Source organism: Conger conger, chromosome 5, assembly GCF_963514075.1.
Source record: "Conger conger chromosome 5, fConCon1.1, whole genome shotgun sequence".
Classification (NCBI taxonomy): Eukaryota; Metazoa; Chordata; class Actinopteri; order Anguilliformes; family Congridae; genus Conger; species Conger conger.
This window is the reverse complement of record NC_083764.1, coordinates 31,233,996-31,250,587: the sequence shown is the minus strand read 5'-3', so window position 1 is coordinate 31,250,587 and position 16,592 is coordinate 31,233,996. Positions and strand designations below refer to the sequence as shown.

The following is a 16,592-nucleotide window of genomic DNA, read 5'->3' as shown; positions in this document are numbered from 1 at the left end:
AGGCTCCTAAATGGTGAAAGTGTAGAAAGTGTGGACACGTGGCTACTAAAACTAACAATTCGTAGCTGATAACGAGCCAAACCTGCATTATTTTAATAACTTTAAGGAAAAAATATGGCCAGACTGAAACGTGTTGAACGACCTAATGAGCCTCCAAATAGAAAGGAAAGTTGATCTGATCGTGTCGTAGTCACCAGCCGACGCCGACACCAGAGGGTTAACCACTACGCTACAGGCCAAGACAAATGGCATTGATTCTGAGAAGCAGATGGACTTTTCTATATTTTAGCTAGCTAAGTATTCATGAGTGCTTATGTACCGTTTGTGACCTGAAAATAAGAGCATCCATGGCATGAGCCAAGTTACTAAGATTACTTGGATTACTAAGATTTCTAAGAATAACCCGACACTACACCACATGGATACCTTCATAATATGAGTGTTCAGTACTACATAGGCGGCTGACTCCAGGCATTATATAACAAATGTACTGTTCACAGTGTAAAACCCGCCGGAACCCTTCCGAAACTCAAATATGGACTCAAGTAAAAACCATAAATGCCTGTTCTGGGTTTTACTCAGTGAACGTATCTAGCTAACTGGATAATCCTGCTTGGTGACATAACAAACATAAAATACATAACAGTTGTGCAGATGTAGGCATAGTTAATTGCCATGTAAGGCAGTTGGGTGGGTTTTACTGTAGTCGCGAACTCCACCTTTTTGTTCCACTGTGCTTGCGTTGGTTGCAAAAATCGCAATGGTTGCACAATTTTGGCATCATATGTCAGTGAGCTACCAGCCATAGAATGAGTGACACCACAAGCTTTTTGTCCATATTTTTAGACAGTCTTTAGTCTAGCTAGACTGCTGGTTGCTGTGGTTCTTAGGCAACTAGGGGATGATATGCAGTCGTGATTCATCTGGCGACTGAGATGGATCATTTTCCCACTCTGTAACCACATAAGTACAACACTCGAGTCATGTTTATTTAGGCAAAATACATCTGCTGGTCTTTAAATATAGCGATTGAATGCAGTTTGCTGACATTATTATCTGTTCAAATATGCATTGCCGACTAGATGTATAGCTGCCGTCAAATTAAATGTCTGACAGGATCTCAGGTAATGACTTTAATATGTACCTCCACTTGAATGGCTTGAACATTAGCAAGCTTCTCTCAAAATCATTGTCCAATTATGAATTGGCTACACAGGCTTATTCGCTATGCCAGCCTACTAGGCAAGCTATGTACAAGGTGGATATATCCTGCTTTGCTGGTCAGCAAATGCACCCACACATGCGCATTTGACGAATGGCTAACTACCTAAATAATCAACCACGCATATTAAAGTAATTATATGAGATCCTCTGTCAGACATTTGTTTGCCATGATAGCTTGGTAATGCATCATAGGCAGGTAGGCAGCAAGCTGGAAATCAAACCCGCATCTTCTGCGGTTCTGAATAGAGACCCATTATAGATAATGGCTATTTTAGTATTTTAACGAATAATAATGTCAGCTAATTGCGTTGTAAATTGCAAAGCTGACATATGTTGCCAAAATAAACTGAACAGGACTGTTGTCCTTATTTGGACAAATTATCCAATTACCGAAGAAACCATGACAACTAGTCTTGCTAGACTAGCGAAGTTATCATAATTGATCGGTTCCACTTTTACTAAAAATCCAATTTCAGAAGCAGTGTTAATGTTGTCCCAATTTATGGGCTATCGTTAGTGCCATTAGCTGTTGTTAGCCACAGGTTTTTTGGCAGATAAATGAAAGTGTAAATCCGTGTTTTAAAATCTGTTTGTTGCCCAATTAGCAAAACAAATATTTTAATATAAACTGAGTGCTTCATTGGTTTTCCTATGGAAACCACCACAGGCTGGCACTAGCCAGTGATGTCACGTGAGCATTGATGGTATAGACAGGCCTCTCCTCTAGTCCAACCCCTATGTAAAATGTGTGATATAGTATATTATCGTAGTAAGTATAATTAAAAAGGAAAAGTATAATTCAAAAAGAAAAAAAACATTAGAAGTGGAAGAATATATATATTTTTTAATTGGAAGAGTATTTAAAGCATGGAAGTTAGTGGTCAAGTTATCAAGTCTGTCCCTAACTGAAGGACAAACTGGTAAGTACACATCAAATTCACGGTTTTCTTGTACTTGGGGGGCAAAAATTGCTTCGTAGCATACTTTTCTTTCCTGGTTGTCATTGCATTTTCAGAGCGGACCGCAATCAAATATAACAGCATTTAAGCTATCTAGCTCAATATACAATGCAACAGTTAATGAGTGCTTAAAACCACATATGCCAGCTAACGCACTGACTGAAGTTGCCGTGATTATCAAGTTTTCTCTCATATTAACCTTATTTTACATATTGCTAAGTATTTCCAGTTGTAAGCTAAAATTCCAGTTTAGCTAATAAGAACATGAGTGCAAAGGGGCCCCCTAGTGATGAGGCCCAAGGTGGTATCTTTGTTCGCATCTGCTTAAGGCCAGCCCTGCTCCTCCCACTTCAGTGCACTGCAAGTCTCGGAATTACCAGAGAGGTCAGGATCATTTAAATCAAAAATACAAAGTCGGCAGTATGCCAGCCCACAACATGCCTGGCGCCAGTTGGAAAGTAAATCCCTAAGTTGAGTTGCAACAAAAATCAGCAGACCCAGATCAGGACCAGGGTTACTGTTGTCAGACATCATCTTCATGGGAAAGCCACTAATGTTTATGTAATGCATATTGTGTAAATGACTAGATATAGCCATATTGTAGTTGAACAGAATGCCATTAATCACTCACTCCTTACTCTTATCCTTAAACTTTTCAGGAAGCAATGCCCCCCCCCTCTCACACGGCCTTCTCTGGACACCACCTACCCTTTCTGGGTTTCACGTATACCAGCAAATGGTGAGCTTTTACCACACTGCAACAGTATCACATGACTTACAGCAAGGGTGTTATTTATCTGGCTTGTACATCTTTCTAAATTAGGGTCTGGGGACCAAAGCTACTTGATTCATGATTTGACACAGTAAAGCAATCGGCTGTTTTTCCATTTTATTTCTTTGGATTTGCATTTATCATTCCCATATACCAATATATGCAATCTTATTTGATAAGGGCTAGGCTGGGTGTGGTTTTTTTTTTTCCCCAGCAATAAAACATTGATTCAATTAATCAACTAATCCTTAATTTGCTGAATCAGACATTTTCTTGTTGAACTACTGAAGCCTACTCTTGCCAGCCTTTCTCAGGTGTGATTGAACAGCTCTGTCATTAATCATAAATATGACTAACTGTGTCACACTTTCTGATGAATGTGTCTTCTCCCCACTCAGCAACCTCTCTGACAGAGGCTGTTTGCGCGAGTCTGCTGACCCTACACGGATGGACATCAGAGTGCAGCGCAGCCTGGAGGAGAGCCTGGCCACTGAGGCCTATGAGCGGCGGATATGCCGCCTGGAGCAGGAGAAGCTAGAGCTCAGCCGCAAGCTTCAGGGTGGGAACTCTTTTTTGCTAGACCAGGTGTCTGCAAACAGTCCTGAGGCTTGCGTCTACTGGTTTTTGTTCCAAACACAATTGTAACCCCAAAATTTGAAGGTGGTAAAGGTACAGTAGGTACGATCTTTGTGTTAATAGATTGTTTTACAAGACCATTGTAAATCCCTTCCTATCATTGAAAAAGGCTCACTGACATGTTGACTCACCCTCTGCCTGTGTTTATAGTACTTAAGTTCAGGCTTCAAAATATGCAGTTGACAGGCCGGCACTGTACCAAAACATCGTATAGCTGTACAATAATTCAAGCTCATTGGTTGAAAATTGGTTCCAATTGCAATGTCAGCGCATTCACAGAGAAGGGGTGGGATAATCAATGTTTGTTGCTGCAATTCCCCTCTTGACCATTAGAAGTTTCCGTTATTTTACACTTATTTAGAGGTTGTAACAGTGGCTACTGGAGAATAATTTGCCCTCAATGCCACATTAGACCAAATACGTATATATTTTTAATGCCATGAAGAATAAATGACCCATTTACATTTCCACGGACAAGTCTGCAGAGGCTATGCAGATGGACGTAAAGGTGCAACACAGTCTGGAGGAGAGCCTGGAATAATTATCCCTATATTTTATTTTCTATAATGTTATATTAATGGACAGTGCAATGTTTATGCCTATTGACTCTTATGTTTAACACTAGAAAGGAGTTTTTTATGACTGAGAATCACCAACCATGATGCCCAGCGGCGTTAGGCATGTCCTGCATTGCAGCATTCATTTCTGCAACCTGGGCTGTGGTCAAGTCCGTTAAATGTTCTGCCGTTGTGCACTTCTGCTCGCCCTTTAGGGGAATCCCTTTAGAAACAGTAAGTTGTACGTGGCCTTTTTAAAGTACAGTCCAATCAGTTAGAAATGCAAGTGAAGTAGACAAAATAATTCCCTCGACCCTCTTCATGCAGTGAAATTACCTAGAATGCTTTGCTGTAACCCAAAACTTCCTGTTTCAGAAGTTTCAATTTCACCCCTAATCTCCTTGGAAAAATTGTAAAATTGGAGAAACCACCATAAATATATTTAAAAAAAATATATATATATTACTAAAATGTTAAATTGACGGTTTTCGTTGTAGTTTATCTTATTGGGAGGTATTTTATTACACACATTTGACTGTAGGCTATTATCCATTCCAGTTTACAAGCTTACATCTTACAAGTGCGGCCGTAATCCTAAACCTTATTTTTTAGTATTTGCAATAATTTGATTGTCAATCATTTCCAAGCATTCTCCTTCCCCAGAATAGACATTGGATATTGGTTGAAGCTTGCTGTCTTATGCAATGTATTGTGTTTTGCACAAACTCATTTGTGATGGACGATCCGATTTAGGGCAGCAAATTATTTGTTGGCTACGCATTATTTGTGTCAACAATGTAACAAAAATCATCATACTGACTTACATGAAGAGCTACAATGAATAAATAAAAAAATAAAGCTACTAATAAAAGCCTTGCTGGCTATTGTCAGGTATATTAAATATTATTTATCAACAACTATTATTTATACACTTCTATCTTAATTTAATTTACTCTCTGTGTCCAAACAAACTAAAGTGTGAAATAGAATTACATTTGTTACTCACACGAGGACCGGTGTTCGATTCCCGGTCCTGCCAAAGCCGAGTTTGGCCGGCTCTCGTGGAGCAGCATGATTGGCTCGCTGCTCCGACGGAAGGACTTGGCAGGGGCTAGTAGGATCGCTGTGTACAGCAGCGCCCCGGGCGCCTCGGAGCCCCAGGCTATGAGACTAGACTGCTTGAAGAAGGCGTGTTCGCAGGCTCGCTAGATCCATCTGGGCCACCGAGGGACAGGGTCGTAAGCGGTGTATCCCCAGCTAACACTAATTGGATTAGATAGGGTGCAATTGACTACCAAATGGGAGGAAAAAGGGAAAAAATAATAATAATAATTACATTAGTTACTTTTGCGAGGGCAGAACATTTTATGGATTGGACCGCAGCCCCAATTTCATAAAATACGTTCTGTGAGTTAATTGAGGTATACCTGTATCTTTTTACTGCAACAAAACACATTATGCAGATATTCGGCAGAAGAGACTGATTTAAAAGCCATTGCATTCTCCTCCGTTGAAGTGACAGGCAGAGTGACATTAGGCCACTAAAATGTATACTGCCATCATAGAATTAGATCATAATGATTCTGATCATTTTTTTTTTTTTATTCTAAGTTCCCCATACAGTATTGTGATGTTTATTGTAACTTCAGCAACATTAGCATTCTTACATTTGAAAAAACAACCTCCCATCTCAGCTACCCATCTCTCTGCACTTCTCTTTTCTAGGTCCCTCCCACAAATACCAAGCTTAATACGGTGTCAGATTCTATTTAGCTTTTAGGCAAAGTAGGCATTAGGTACGCTTGGGGGTAGGAAAAAGCGAGCATTGCTGGGCTGAATGGCCTGTTCTCACCATTACCTTATGTTGTGTTAAATACAGAGTACAGCATTAATTGTCTATTTACTTGTAACGTACAACCAATCAGTGGCGTAGAGCAATTCTGTGGGGCCTCCCCGCAATGTTGAGACATGAGGCCCCTCCCATATTCACTTACAATGAAGTACTTAGCCTGAGTATTGATAACATGCTGCAATAACGGGCATAGCTTTAGTTGGAATATTAGAGAAGTAGAATATAGCTGGAGAATGATTGGTATCTAGGGGGTAATTTTTAAAAGAACAGATAGGAAATTTCCATTTATGATGAATTTTAGGGGGAAAATATGACTGATTACTGATCATTAATGCTGGGCGTTATATATAGCAGGAAATACTCACTGAAGTGACGAGCAGACACACAGAGAAATTCATTTTTTAAATGGAATAAAATTGAGATCTCATGCACATAATTGACAATAACAACATGCACAACTGTAGCAACAGTAGGCCAACAAGTGCTTCAATTTTCTAATTGACCTGTATTCAAGTCCCCTTGCAAAGGAGATTTAGACCTCAGTTGGGTATTCCTGGTTAAATAAAGGTGAAAAAAAAAGTCTAAATAAAGAAAACCAAGGAGAAGTTGTCATAGGAGATGCTGCGGGACTGCAAACCCAAAGAGGCACATGAATCTGAGCTAGAGGAGCGTATTATTTTATTTAAGGTTTTTATCAGCAATCATATCAGACAAACTAATGATTACGATATTTGCAAAATATGAATATCGGAATCAGTCGACCCCGAGAGTAGATACTGTATGCAGTGACACTAAAACATTTATTGCCAATCATGTCAGGACCTTATTGATTTCTTGGAGGATGTGGACGAAATATGTCAGAGTCTGGCAATAAATTGAACTCCAACCAATTTAATCCCCACCTAGGAGTAGATGGAAATGTGTAGATTGATATACACAAGTCAATATTGTTATGGAAAATGTGGAAAATAATGATGCAAAGTTTGGTGGTACTATAATAACATAATAGTAGTAATAAGATTCTAGCTGGTGTCACTGCTGATGGCAAAACATACAATTTCCTCCTCCCTTCATCGTTGCTGTATTTATAGTTCTGCTTTTTGAGCTGCATGACCTCAGGCTGTTTCTTCCTGTTTAAACAAATAAAGACAGAACAAATCCATAAAACTGACCAGACAGGTCACTACATTTCCAAGCGACCATGAATGGTGCCCATATAATGAATGTGTGCTTGGATGGATAGGAGACAGCTAATGAAGAATTATGAATCAATTAGCTGATGCCTTAGTTGTGGCATTAATGTGGGCTGGTTAGCAACAGCTGAGCTGGTATACAGTACTTCAGCTAAGTTGTTAAGTTTGCTAGTGAGTTAACATAGTAAACTAACATAACCTCTTGCTCATGATTTTATAATTAAATCAACACAACATTACAGACCCCTAATGAGTTTAAAACAATGAAACATTGATTGACCTCCTTTTATTTTTATTTTTTTAATCACACACTTTTTTATTGCCCAAGTTTGGCCAGGCACCTGCCCCAGCAAATGGGAATGATGCCACAGCTCCACCGTTGCTGATGTTTCATATATATACAGCCCCTTCAAAAAGTATTCAAACAGCAAGGCCAATTCCTTTGTTTTTGCAATACACATTGGGATTGAGATAAAAAGATGAACATTAGATTCCCCTTATCCACCCCTTTACTGCAGTTCCCTCCATTTGTTTCCTTCCCATTCCTGTCATCTCTCCTCTTGCCAGGTCAGGTAGGAGGTTTGCTCCCTGCCAACATGGCCGGAATGTCTCTCACCTGATCTTCCCTCCCAGATCCGCTGGTGTTGATCTTTGTGTGGCCGGTGGCCTCTGGAACTGCCAGTCAGCCATCCAGAAAGCATACTTCATATTGGCCAATGCCTCCCATCTCATCCTTGGCTTTCTTGCTTTAACAGAAACGTGGCTCTCACAAGAGAACACTGCCACCCCGGCTGCCCTTTCCTCTGCCTTCTCTTTTTCCCACACACCCCAACCCACTGGCAGAGGAGGCAGCACAGGTCTCCTGACCTCATGGAGTTCTTGTGTCTGCTCTTCATCCTTCTCCTCTTTTGAATTTCATGCGGTTTCTGTTACTTTGCCGTGTAAACTCTTCATTATTGTTGTCTATCGCCCTCCAGGTCCTCTGGTGAGCTTCTTGGATGAGATGGACATCCTGCTTAGCTCCTCACCAGACAATGGCACTCCCCTGATCCTCCTGGGTGACTTCAACCTGAACTCAGAGTCCACCCAGTCCACCTGTCCCTCCCTTCTTTTGACCTTACCCTCACACATTCTCCTCTGACCCACAAAGCAGGCATCCTTCTTGACCTGGTCTTCACAAGGAGCGGCACAACAACCAGCCTCTCTGTAACACCCCTCCATATATCAGACCATTCCTTCATCTCTTTTTCCCTTCCACTTCCCTCTAACACTTATCCATCCCTCCCACCACCACTGTCACCTGTTAGCGCAACCTATGCCACCTGTCTGCCTCTACTCTCTTCTGTAATCCTCTCCTCCCTACCATTTGTGGAGTATTTCTCTCGACTGTCTCCGATGATGCTGCCACAACCTTCGTGTCCTCTCTCTCATCTTCATTTGACTCTCTGTGTCCCCTCACTATCAAACTGGCCTCCCTCTCCAGTCCTTTCTGATGCTCTACAAGCTGACTGAACCAAACTGCAGGCAGCGGAGAGAAAATGGAAAAGGTCCTGTCTCCCCAGTGATATTGCTTCCTTCCTTGCCCTCCTGTCATCTTTCTATTCCTCTGTCTCTCTTGCTCACTCTAAAATTAACGCAGCCGCCTCTAACCCTCGCAAACTGTTTTCAACCTTCTCCTCTCCTATCACCCCCCCACCTCCCTCACAGCTGATGACTTTGTCTGGAAAAAAAGGTAGTTGACTTTGCATAACTTTGCTAGGAGGAATTTAATTCCGTCTAATATATCAATTTGATAACATCCCTTCTTTTGTAACATGCAACACAAGGTCTGAAAACATAAATGTCATACCGCGATCCCACGTGTCATTGTTTTTGTTCTGGACATGTCTTGAGAGGGGAGTGAAAAATGAATGGAGATGGGCTTGGGTTGGAGAAAATGGTGGGGACGGGCAACCGCTTAACACTTTGTGCAAAAAACTCTGTGAAGCTGGTTTTTGTTTTGCACAGTGTGTGACAGGAAACTTATACATGCCAGTAGCAATGTTTATCTGACAAGTTGAAAAATTCAGGTTTTCCTTAAATGCTGATGAGTCTACAAGCCTGAACATGGATATAATTTTTAGCGTCCTAGTTAGCTGATGATCTTGGCAAAACACAGCATCTAGCTCATTCAGTGTTTCCCACAGCGGCCCTCCTTAACTATCGTAGGATTAAAAAATTAAAATCGATAATAATATAAAATTACAAGTAAAAAAATTAAGAAATCTGACTTCAAACAGCGGCATTTGCCAGTTTAAAATAAGATTGCACGTTTTGTCGTGAATCGTTATTAAATTGGAAAGTGACTAATCGTAACTCCGTAAAAGACCAGAATAACTTAATAATACTTCACTAATTAATCATAATAACTGATAACTGCATCAAGCCTGCGACCCATTGGCATCACCAAACTGTTGCATTCGTCTTTTGTGATGCTTTTCCATGCTTTTACGGCAACCTCTTTCAGTTGTTTGTTTCAGGGGGTTTTCCCTTCAATCTCTTCTTCAGGCGGTGAAATGCATGCTCAATTGGGTTAAGGTCTGGTGATTGACATGGCCAGTCTAAAACCTTCCACTTTTTCTACCTAATGAAGTCCTTTGTTGTGTTGTCCATGTGTTTTGGATCATGAGCAGATCCCTTCTTTCACTTTGACCTTTCCATCACTTTGAACAGCTTTTCCATAAGTCTCATTTGTCCATACAACTTTGTTCCCAAACTTTTGTGCCTCATCGCTGTACTTCTTTGCAAATTGTAGGCTTCTGAAAAGTGCACTTTCCGATTCTTACTACTGATAAGTGGTTTGCATCTTGTGGTATAATGTCTATATTGCTGCTCTCTAAGTCTTCTTTGAATGGTTGATTGAGATACCTTGATTGAGATACCTTCACCCCTGCCCTGTGGAGATTTATTATGTGATATCACTGACTGATGTTTTGTGGTTTTTCTTCACAGCTCTCACAATGTTTCTTTTATCAACTGCTGTTGTTTTCCTTGATCAAACTGTTTGATGTCTTGTTGCTCAGTAAGGCAACTGTTTCTTTCTTTTTCAGGACATTCCAAGTTGTCGCAGTTGAAATTGTACTTCCCTCTAGGGTCTTTCAGCGAACTTATCCCTGGTTATGGGTATGCACTTTGTTGTACGTCGCTCTGGATAAGAGCGTCTGCCAAATGCCAATAATGTAATGTAATGTAATGTTGTACAAGCTATGGCCAATGATTTCCCCTCTTTTCTAAGCCTCAAAAAATGTCTCTGGTCTTCATTTTGGTTTTTCTTTTCTAACGCAGAGGCAAAACCCAAGGCTAAGAACAGACATTCAGAACTATTTATTGTTTCACCAATCAATGTAATAGCACACATCTGGGCAACAGAAAACACCTGCCAGTAACATGTTCCAATACTTTTGCTCACCTATGAATTGGGTGGTCTGATACAAAAGGTGATATGTTTCAAGTTTAACAAATCTTGATCAAAAAAATACCAGGAAATAAAAGCTTAAATTGGATCTGTCATCTCATGTGCACATTTTGACCTCAAACTCAATTGTCTTTAGTGTCTAGCCAAAACAAAGAAATTGACCTTGCTCTTCCAATACAGGGGACTGTATCATGATACCCCCATGCAATATAGCCATGGTTTTACCTTGACAGTCACTTTAATTATTTGTTCATGGTGAGAAGGTTAAAAGGTTAGAACAGCCTTGAAACTGATGGCAGATGAGACTAAACTGGTGAGTTTTAAAATGTTTCTGAGTAACGATGCGGCAAGTCCAAAAAATTGCTGTTAAAATAATTAATGGCTTTGTCTTCATTTCTGGACTGAATTATTGACATATTGAATCTGGGAAACTACAGCAGACTTTCAAATATTTGTAGTTCACATATTTGAGGGGCGACATGGCTCAGGCAGTAAGAGCAGTCATCTGGCAGTCGGAGGGTTGTCGGTTCGATTCCCCGCCCGAGCTGTGTCGAAGTATCCCTGAGCAAGACACCTAACCCCCAAATGCTCCTGATGAGCTGGTCGGGGCCTTGCAAGGCAGCCAGTCGCCGTCGGTGTGTGTGTGTGTATGAATGGGTGAATGGAGAAGCATCAATTGTACAGCGCTTTGGATAAAGGCGCCATATAAATGCCTGCCATTTACCATTTGCCACAATGAACAAAATTTCTCAAGACATTTTTGGAAATACTGCAGCATTCTACCTTCATAGTTCTTAACCCTGCCCTAATCCTGCTCCTCCTCTCCCCACAGAGTCTGCCCAGACCGTGCAGGCTCTTCAGTACTCAAGTGTGGATGGGCCCCTCACTGCCAGCAAGGAGATGGTGATTCGTGGCCTGAAGGATGAGATTGAGACACTGAGGAAGCAGGTTGCAGGTGTTGTCTTGTTGTCAAGTTATTGTATTTCTTCTTCAAGAGCCAAGTAGACTGGAAATCTGTGTTCTGGGAAATGAAAACGGAGAGGTCAATCTGACAATCAAATGTCGAGATATAAAAATATAGTGATTAAGGGGCTCTCTTCTGCTTGAGGTACCATTGTTGTGTCTGATTGGCCCACCGTCTGGAATCATGCCAGTGTCAATTGTGGCTAGTCAAATCAAAATTAGCCACGATCCATGTTACCCTAGTTACCCAGCTAGTCAATCCGACAGTGTGGTCGTAAAAGCTGTGTTTGAAGTATATTCAGACTCTAATCTGTCCAACACTGGCGTGTCCTTGGTATCACATGCTTTGGAGGAGAGTGGGTGCTTGTCTGCCCTCTCCTGCATCAGCAGCAGGATCTCGGTGAAAGCATGGGATGTGGCATTTCAAATTGGAGAAAATGGGGGGGGGGGGGATGCAGTAATATCTGAAGAACTGTGATTCATCTTTTAATATTTTGATTATATTTGAACATCTACTGGAACTGGATTTTTCTCACAACAAGTGTATATCTGTTGTTTTGCAAGTTTAGCCACAGAGCCAAAACCACTGTCTGAGTCCATGATGGGCTAGGGATGCCTTGAACACTAATGGGCTAGGGATGCCTTGAACCTTGTTCATCGAGATGTGAAGCGTTTAATGATTCTTTGAAAACTGGAAAAGCACAGTGGCACTGATAAGGGGGATTGTGGGGACAATGAGCTTCTGGAAAAGGTACTGCATAGAAGCTTGATCATTGGACCTCACTTTGTGTATGCATGCATGTCTCAGACTCTGGACAGTTGGAACAGCAGTTGGAGCAAGCCAGCACGGTGCGCAGAGACTTAGAAGACTCGTCTAAACATATCAAGACCCTGGAGAAACAGATGAAGAGTATGAGGCAGGAGAGGGACGACATGCACAAGGTAGTCCCACATGCTAAATAACAGCCATGGAAAATCCATGTTCAGAAAGTAGAAGTCCTCCCTGGATTTGCTAATTGTCACAATTCTTCAGAAGGTAGAACTAATTAGTGAAATCAGCTGGTTGAGTTTATTGGTGGAAGAAACGCATTGCAGGACAACTGATCTCTTGACTTTCCATCTCTGCTAAAGAACACATCTGAAACACGCTCCATTATACACTGTCTCTTAATGGTAAAAGGCATCTAACATTTATAATTCAATCACATATCAACCTCCCCACATACAGTGCAGTCTGTAAGTATTTGGACAGTGACACATTTTTTGTTGTTTTTGCTCTATACTTCAGGAAACAAATAGTTGGATTAAAGCAATCACTTTATGTTTAGCGTGCAGACTTTTAGCTTTGATTTGAGGGTTTTTACATACATATTTAGTGAACACCATTGGAATTGTAGCTGTTATACATATTTTCCCCAACTTTAGTGGACCAAAAGTAATTGGACATTGGCTGTTCAAATGTTTCTTGGACAGGTGTGTTAAGTTTCATCATTACGTAATGCCTACAAGAGCTAGCAAAAGGTCTATAGTTGGTCTATCTGCAGTAAGTCTGTTGTTTCTGCCTCTCAACATCAATCAATGCCAGTAAACCTGGCCATCATTAGGCAGGAAAATAAATAAATCAGAGACAAAAAATTAGGAATGTCAAAAGCAACAGCTTGATACATTAAGAAGCAAGAATCGACTGGTGAGCTCATCACTAGTCAACAACCTGGTAGACCCCGGACGTCCAGTGTAGTGCATGACAGAAGAATCATTCGAATGATGAAGAAAAATCCTTTGGAACTGTTCAACAGATCAAGAACACTCCTGGATGTAGGCGTAGATGTGTCAAAGATGACTATCAAGAGAAGACTACACCAACATAACTCAAGTGGGTTCACCACAAGATGCAAAAACCTGGCAAGCCTCAAGAATTGAATGGCCTGGTTACACTTAAAAAATACAGCAAAAACTTACATTAAATAAACTGAAAACTGATTGAACGACGCTTCATCAACAGGAAGCATGATCCAAAACATACAGCCAAAGCAACCAGGGAGTTTTTTGTTGGACAAAAAGTGGAATGTTCTTAGCTAAGTCAATCACCTTACCTCAATCCAATTGAGCATACATTTCACTTGACCAGAGACCAGACTGAAGGCAAATAGGCTGCTGTACAGCTGTGGCAGAGCATCACCAGGGTATCTTCTATGGGTCAGAGACTTAATTTGCAAATGTTTTGCAACAAAATATTGAATATGATGACTTTTTCAGTTTGTGTTTGTCCAATTTCTTTTGGTCCTGTAAAATGGGGGGGGGGGGCTATGTATAAAAATGGCTGTGATATGGCTCTACATGGCTGTCGACATGGTTCATCCAATATGGATGTAAAAAGCTTGAAATGAAAGTTTTTGACTAGATCATAACAACTGTTTGTTTGCTAGTGAATAGAGACACTGTCCAAATATCCTGTAATTGGGATAATGACCTCAGGGATGTACGTTATGCAGTTTGAATGCCCTCCAGTTTGAAAGCTACCGCAAACAGGTGAAAATAAATCTGCACAATCTTTAATGATGCTAGATCACCTTTCACAAGGATCAGCATACTCATTGTGCTCAAAAGGACCACCTCAGTTAAGGCAAGCCTCCGACTCGCCCGTGGACTGAACGTACATGGTTGTGATTGGTTACAATCATCAGCGTCACCAGCATCAAGCTTTTGAGGGTGTTGCCGGGAATATTTTTTGACTAGCTCCAAATCTTTTTGGAAAAAATATAGGCCTTCATTTCATGAAATTCCATTACAACCTGGGCTTGAACCACATAAAAGTATGTCTCGCATTTTGTCCCATGTTACATTTGGGGCAAAATGCTCTCTTCTTCTCTACATACTGTAGGGAAAATACTTCCAATATTTACACAGGGCACCACTTATGTTGAGAATGTACGTACCTCTGTATTCTCGCACTGGGCACCACTTATTTTGGCGAAGCAGTTGTACGACACAATTCAAAATCAGTCTCATAAAATGTATTTTATTGAGAATATCTAAACATACATTTGGAACTTCAATTCATAATGAATATTACAAATATACAATTAAATATAATTATATTAAAGATTTACTAGATAATCTGAAGGATTCTCTGATAGAGTTCTTGGGCTATTCTGGCTCAGACTTGCATTCATACAACATCAAAACCGATATAGGTTTAATAAAATGTATTACCTAGACTACTAACAGAGGCATGGACTAATATTTAGTTTAGTTTAGTATTTAGTTTAGTATTTTGCTGTTTGTAACTAATCCGGTTATTCACTCACTACCGACTATAATATGAGTGTGATTGTTAGATGTAGTTAGGGGAAAGTTTGTCGCAACAGAACTGTACTCTCTCAGTAGCTAACCAATTTAAAACAAGTACACCATGTTCATAATTTGTTCAAATTATTACTGATAAAGAAAAACAGAAATGCACAGATTTAACACCAATCTCCAGTAAGACCAGTTAGCTACTGCCTGGGAGGTTTAGTCAGGAAGTCCATTCATACACATTGCCTGCCAGTACTAGGTCCTTGGGAGATCGCGGTCATGAGTGGTGCTTTCCTGCAGGTTTTTTTATTTTTTTAAATTTTTTTTTTTAAATTAAATTTTATAGATTTTATATATAGATTCATATATTACATTCCATGGGAGGGGGGCGTCAAAAAGCTATCCCAATTTGTACTGAATTGTACATGATACATAAAATGCACCTTTATTTTCCAAAAAGATACTTTTCTTTATCAATATTACTTTATTAGCTTTTGTCAATTTATTTATTTTTATACAGTGTCTGCAGACCATTAATTTCCCAGACATCTTAACTAGTTCTTTTTTCCAATTCTGTGGTAGAGACGAGAGTAAATTATTATTAACCAGCCTGTCCTCACATTTCTTTGAAATGTGAATTCTGAACAGATCTATATCACCATCTGTCCATCTAATTGGCAGAGAGCATGGTAATGTAAATGTCAAGACCCAATTCGTAATATGGTACATTTATCATAATTTTGTTGGTCTTCTAGAAGTCAAAAACTAAAGACTTTTATAAATAAAATCCAATCTTGCCCGATCCAATCTTACGCCTTTTCAAAGCTATAAATATTAGGCCTGGTTGTTTGCTTTGTCATAATTCTCTATGGTCTGAATTATCTGTCTTATGTTATCTTCAATGAAACAACCTTGGATGAAACATGTTTGATCACTGTGTATAATGTCTGACATAACATTTTTAATCCTGTAAGCGATCCACTTGGCAAATATTTTTGCATCACAACATTGTAAGGTAAGAGGTCTCCAAATTTTAGAAATGAAGGCATTGAGTAGTTAAATGTAGTCGAGGAATGACTAGATTTTCAGCCATCCTCACACATTAAAGTGTCTTCAGACCACTTCAGATCACGGGTAATCTGACCAGAAAAAACGGGAGGACATAAAAAGCAAGCTCACTAGTTAATTCATATTACAACAATCTAGGAAATCCACCGCAAGCAAAATCACCACAAACAGCTTCAACAAACAAATCAAGCCGATGGCAATCCCCCAGAAGTGTCACAGCTACATTCAGCACAATCCCAGTACCTAGCTAGCTGGCTTATGAACACATTTAAAAGTGAATAACTAAATAACAAGAATCACCATCAGTGATTCACCAAATTGACTAAATGTACTACTTTACCTCTTGCTAAAATAATGTCCATGTCCACAAAATTGTGACCACCTCCTCCGTCCTGAAATTAACTTGGGAATTTTTAATCCTGGATCATTTAGGTCTAACGTTAGCTCTGTACTGTAGCTCGTTTGAAGCACATGGCTGTGTGTTTACAACGGATCATGTCAGAGCTAGTGAGCAGAGCTGAGCGGTCAGAATATCCCGCTCCTCACTCAGGTGGCTGTTCACTCGGCCGCTCCTCCGCTCAAATTCGCGTCAGGCCGCTCCGCTCAATTTCACTCCG

General features: G+C 40.3%; 1 protein-coding gene across 2 annotated transcripts in view; it reads left to right on the top strand.

The window, feature by feature from the left end:
* The window catches only part of LOC133128378 (serine/threonine-protein kinase MRCK alpha-like), a 159,555-nt gene that overhangs the window by 59,030 nt on the left and 83,933 nt on the right, over positions 1-16,592 (top strand). For both annotated transcript variants that reach the window (XM_061241830.1, XM_061241828.1), the window contains exons 9-12: positions 2,843-2,922; positions 3,354-3,514; positions 11,480-11,602; positions 12,419-12,552. In XM_061241830.1, the coding sequence (XP_061097814.1) occupies positions 2,843-2,922; positions 3,354-3,514; positions 11,480-11,602; positions 12,419-12,552 (498 nt within the window). The remainder of the gene's footprint in view (positions 1-2,842; positions 2,923-3,353; positions 3,515-11,479; positions 11,603-12,418; positions 12,553-16,592) is intronic.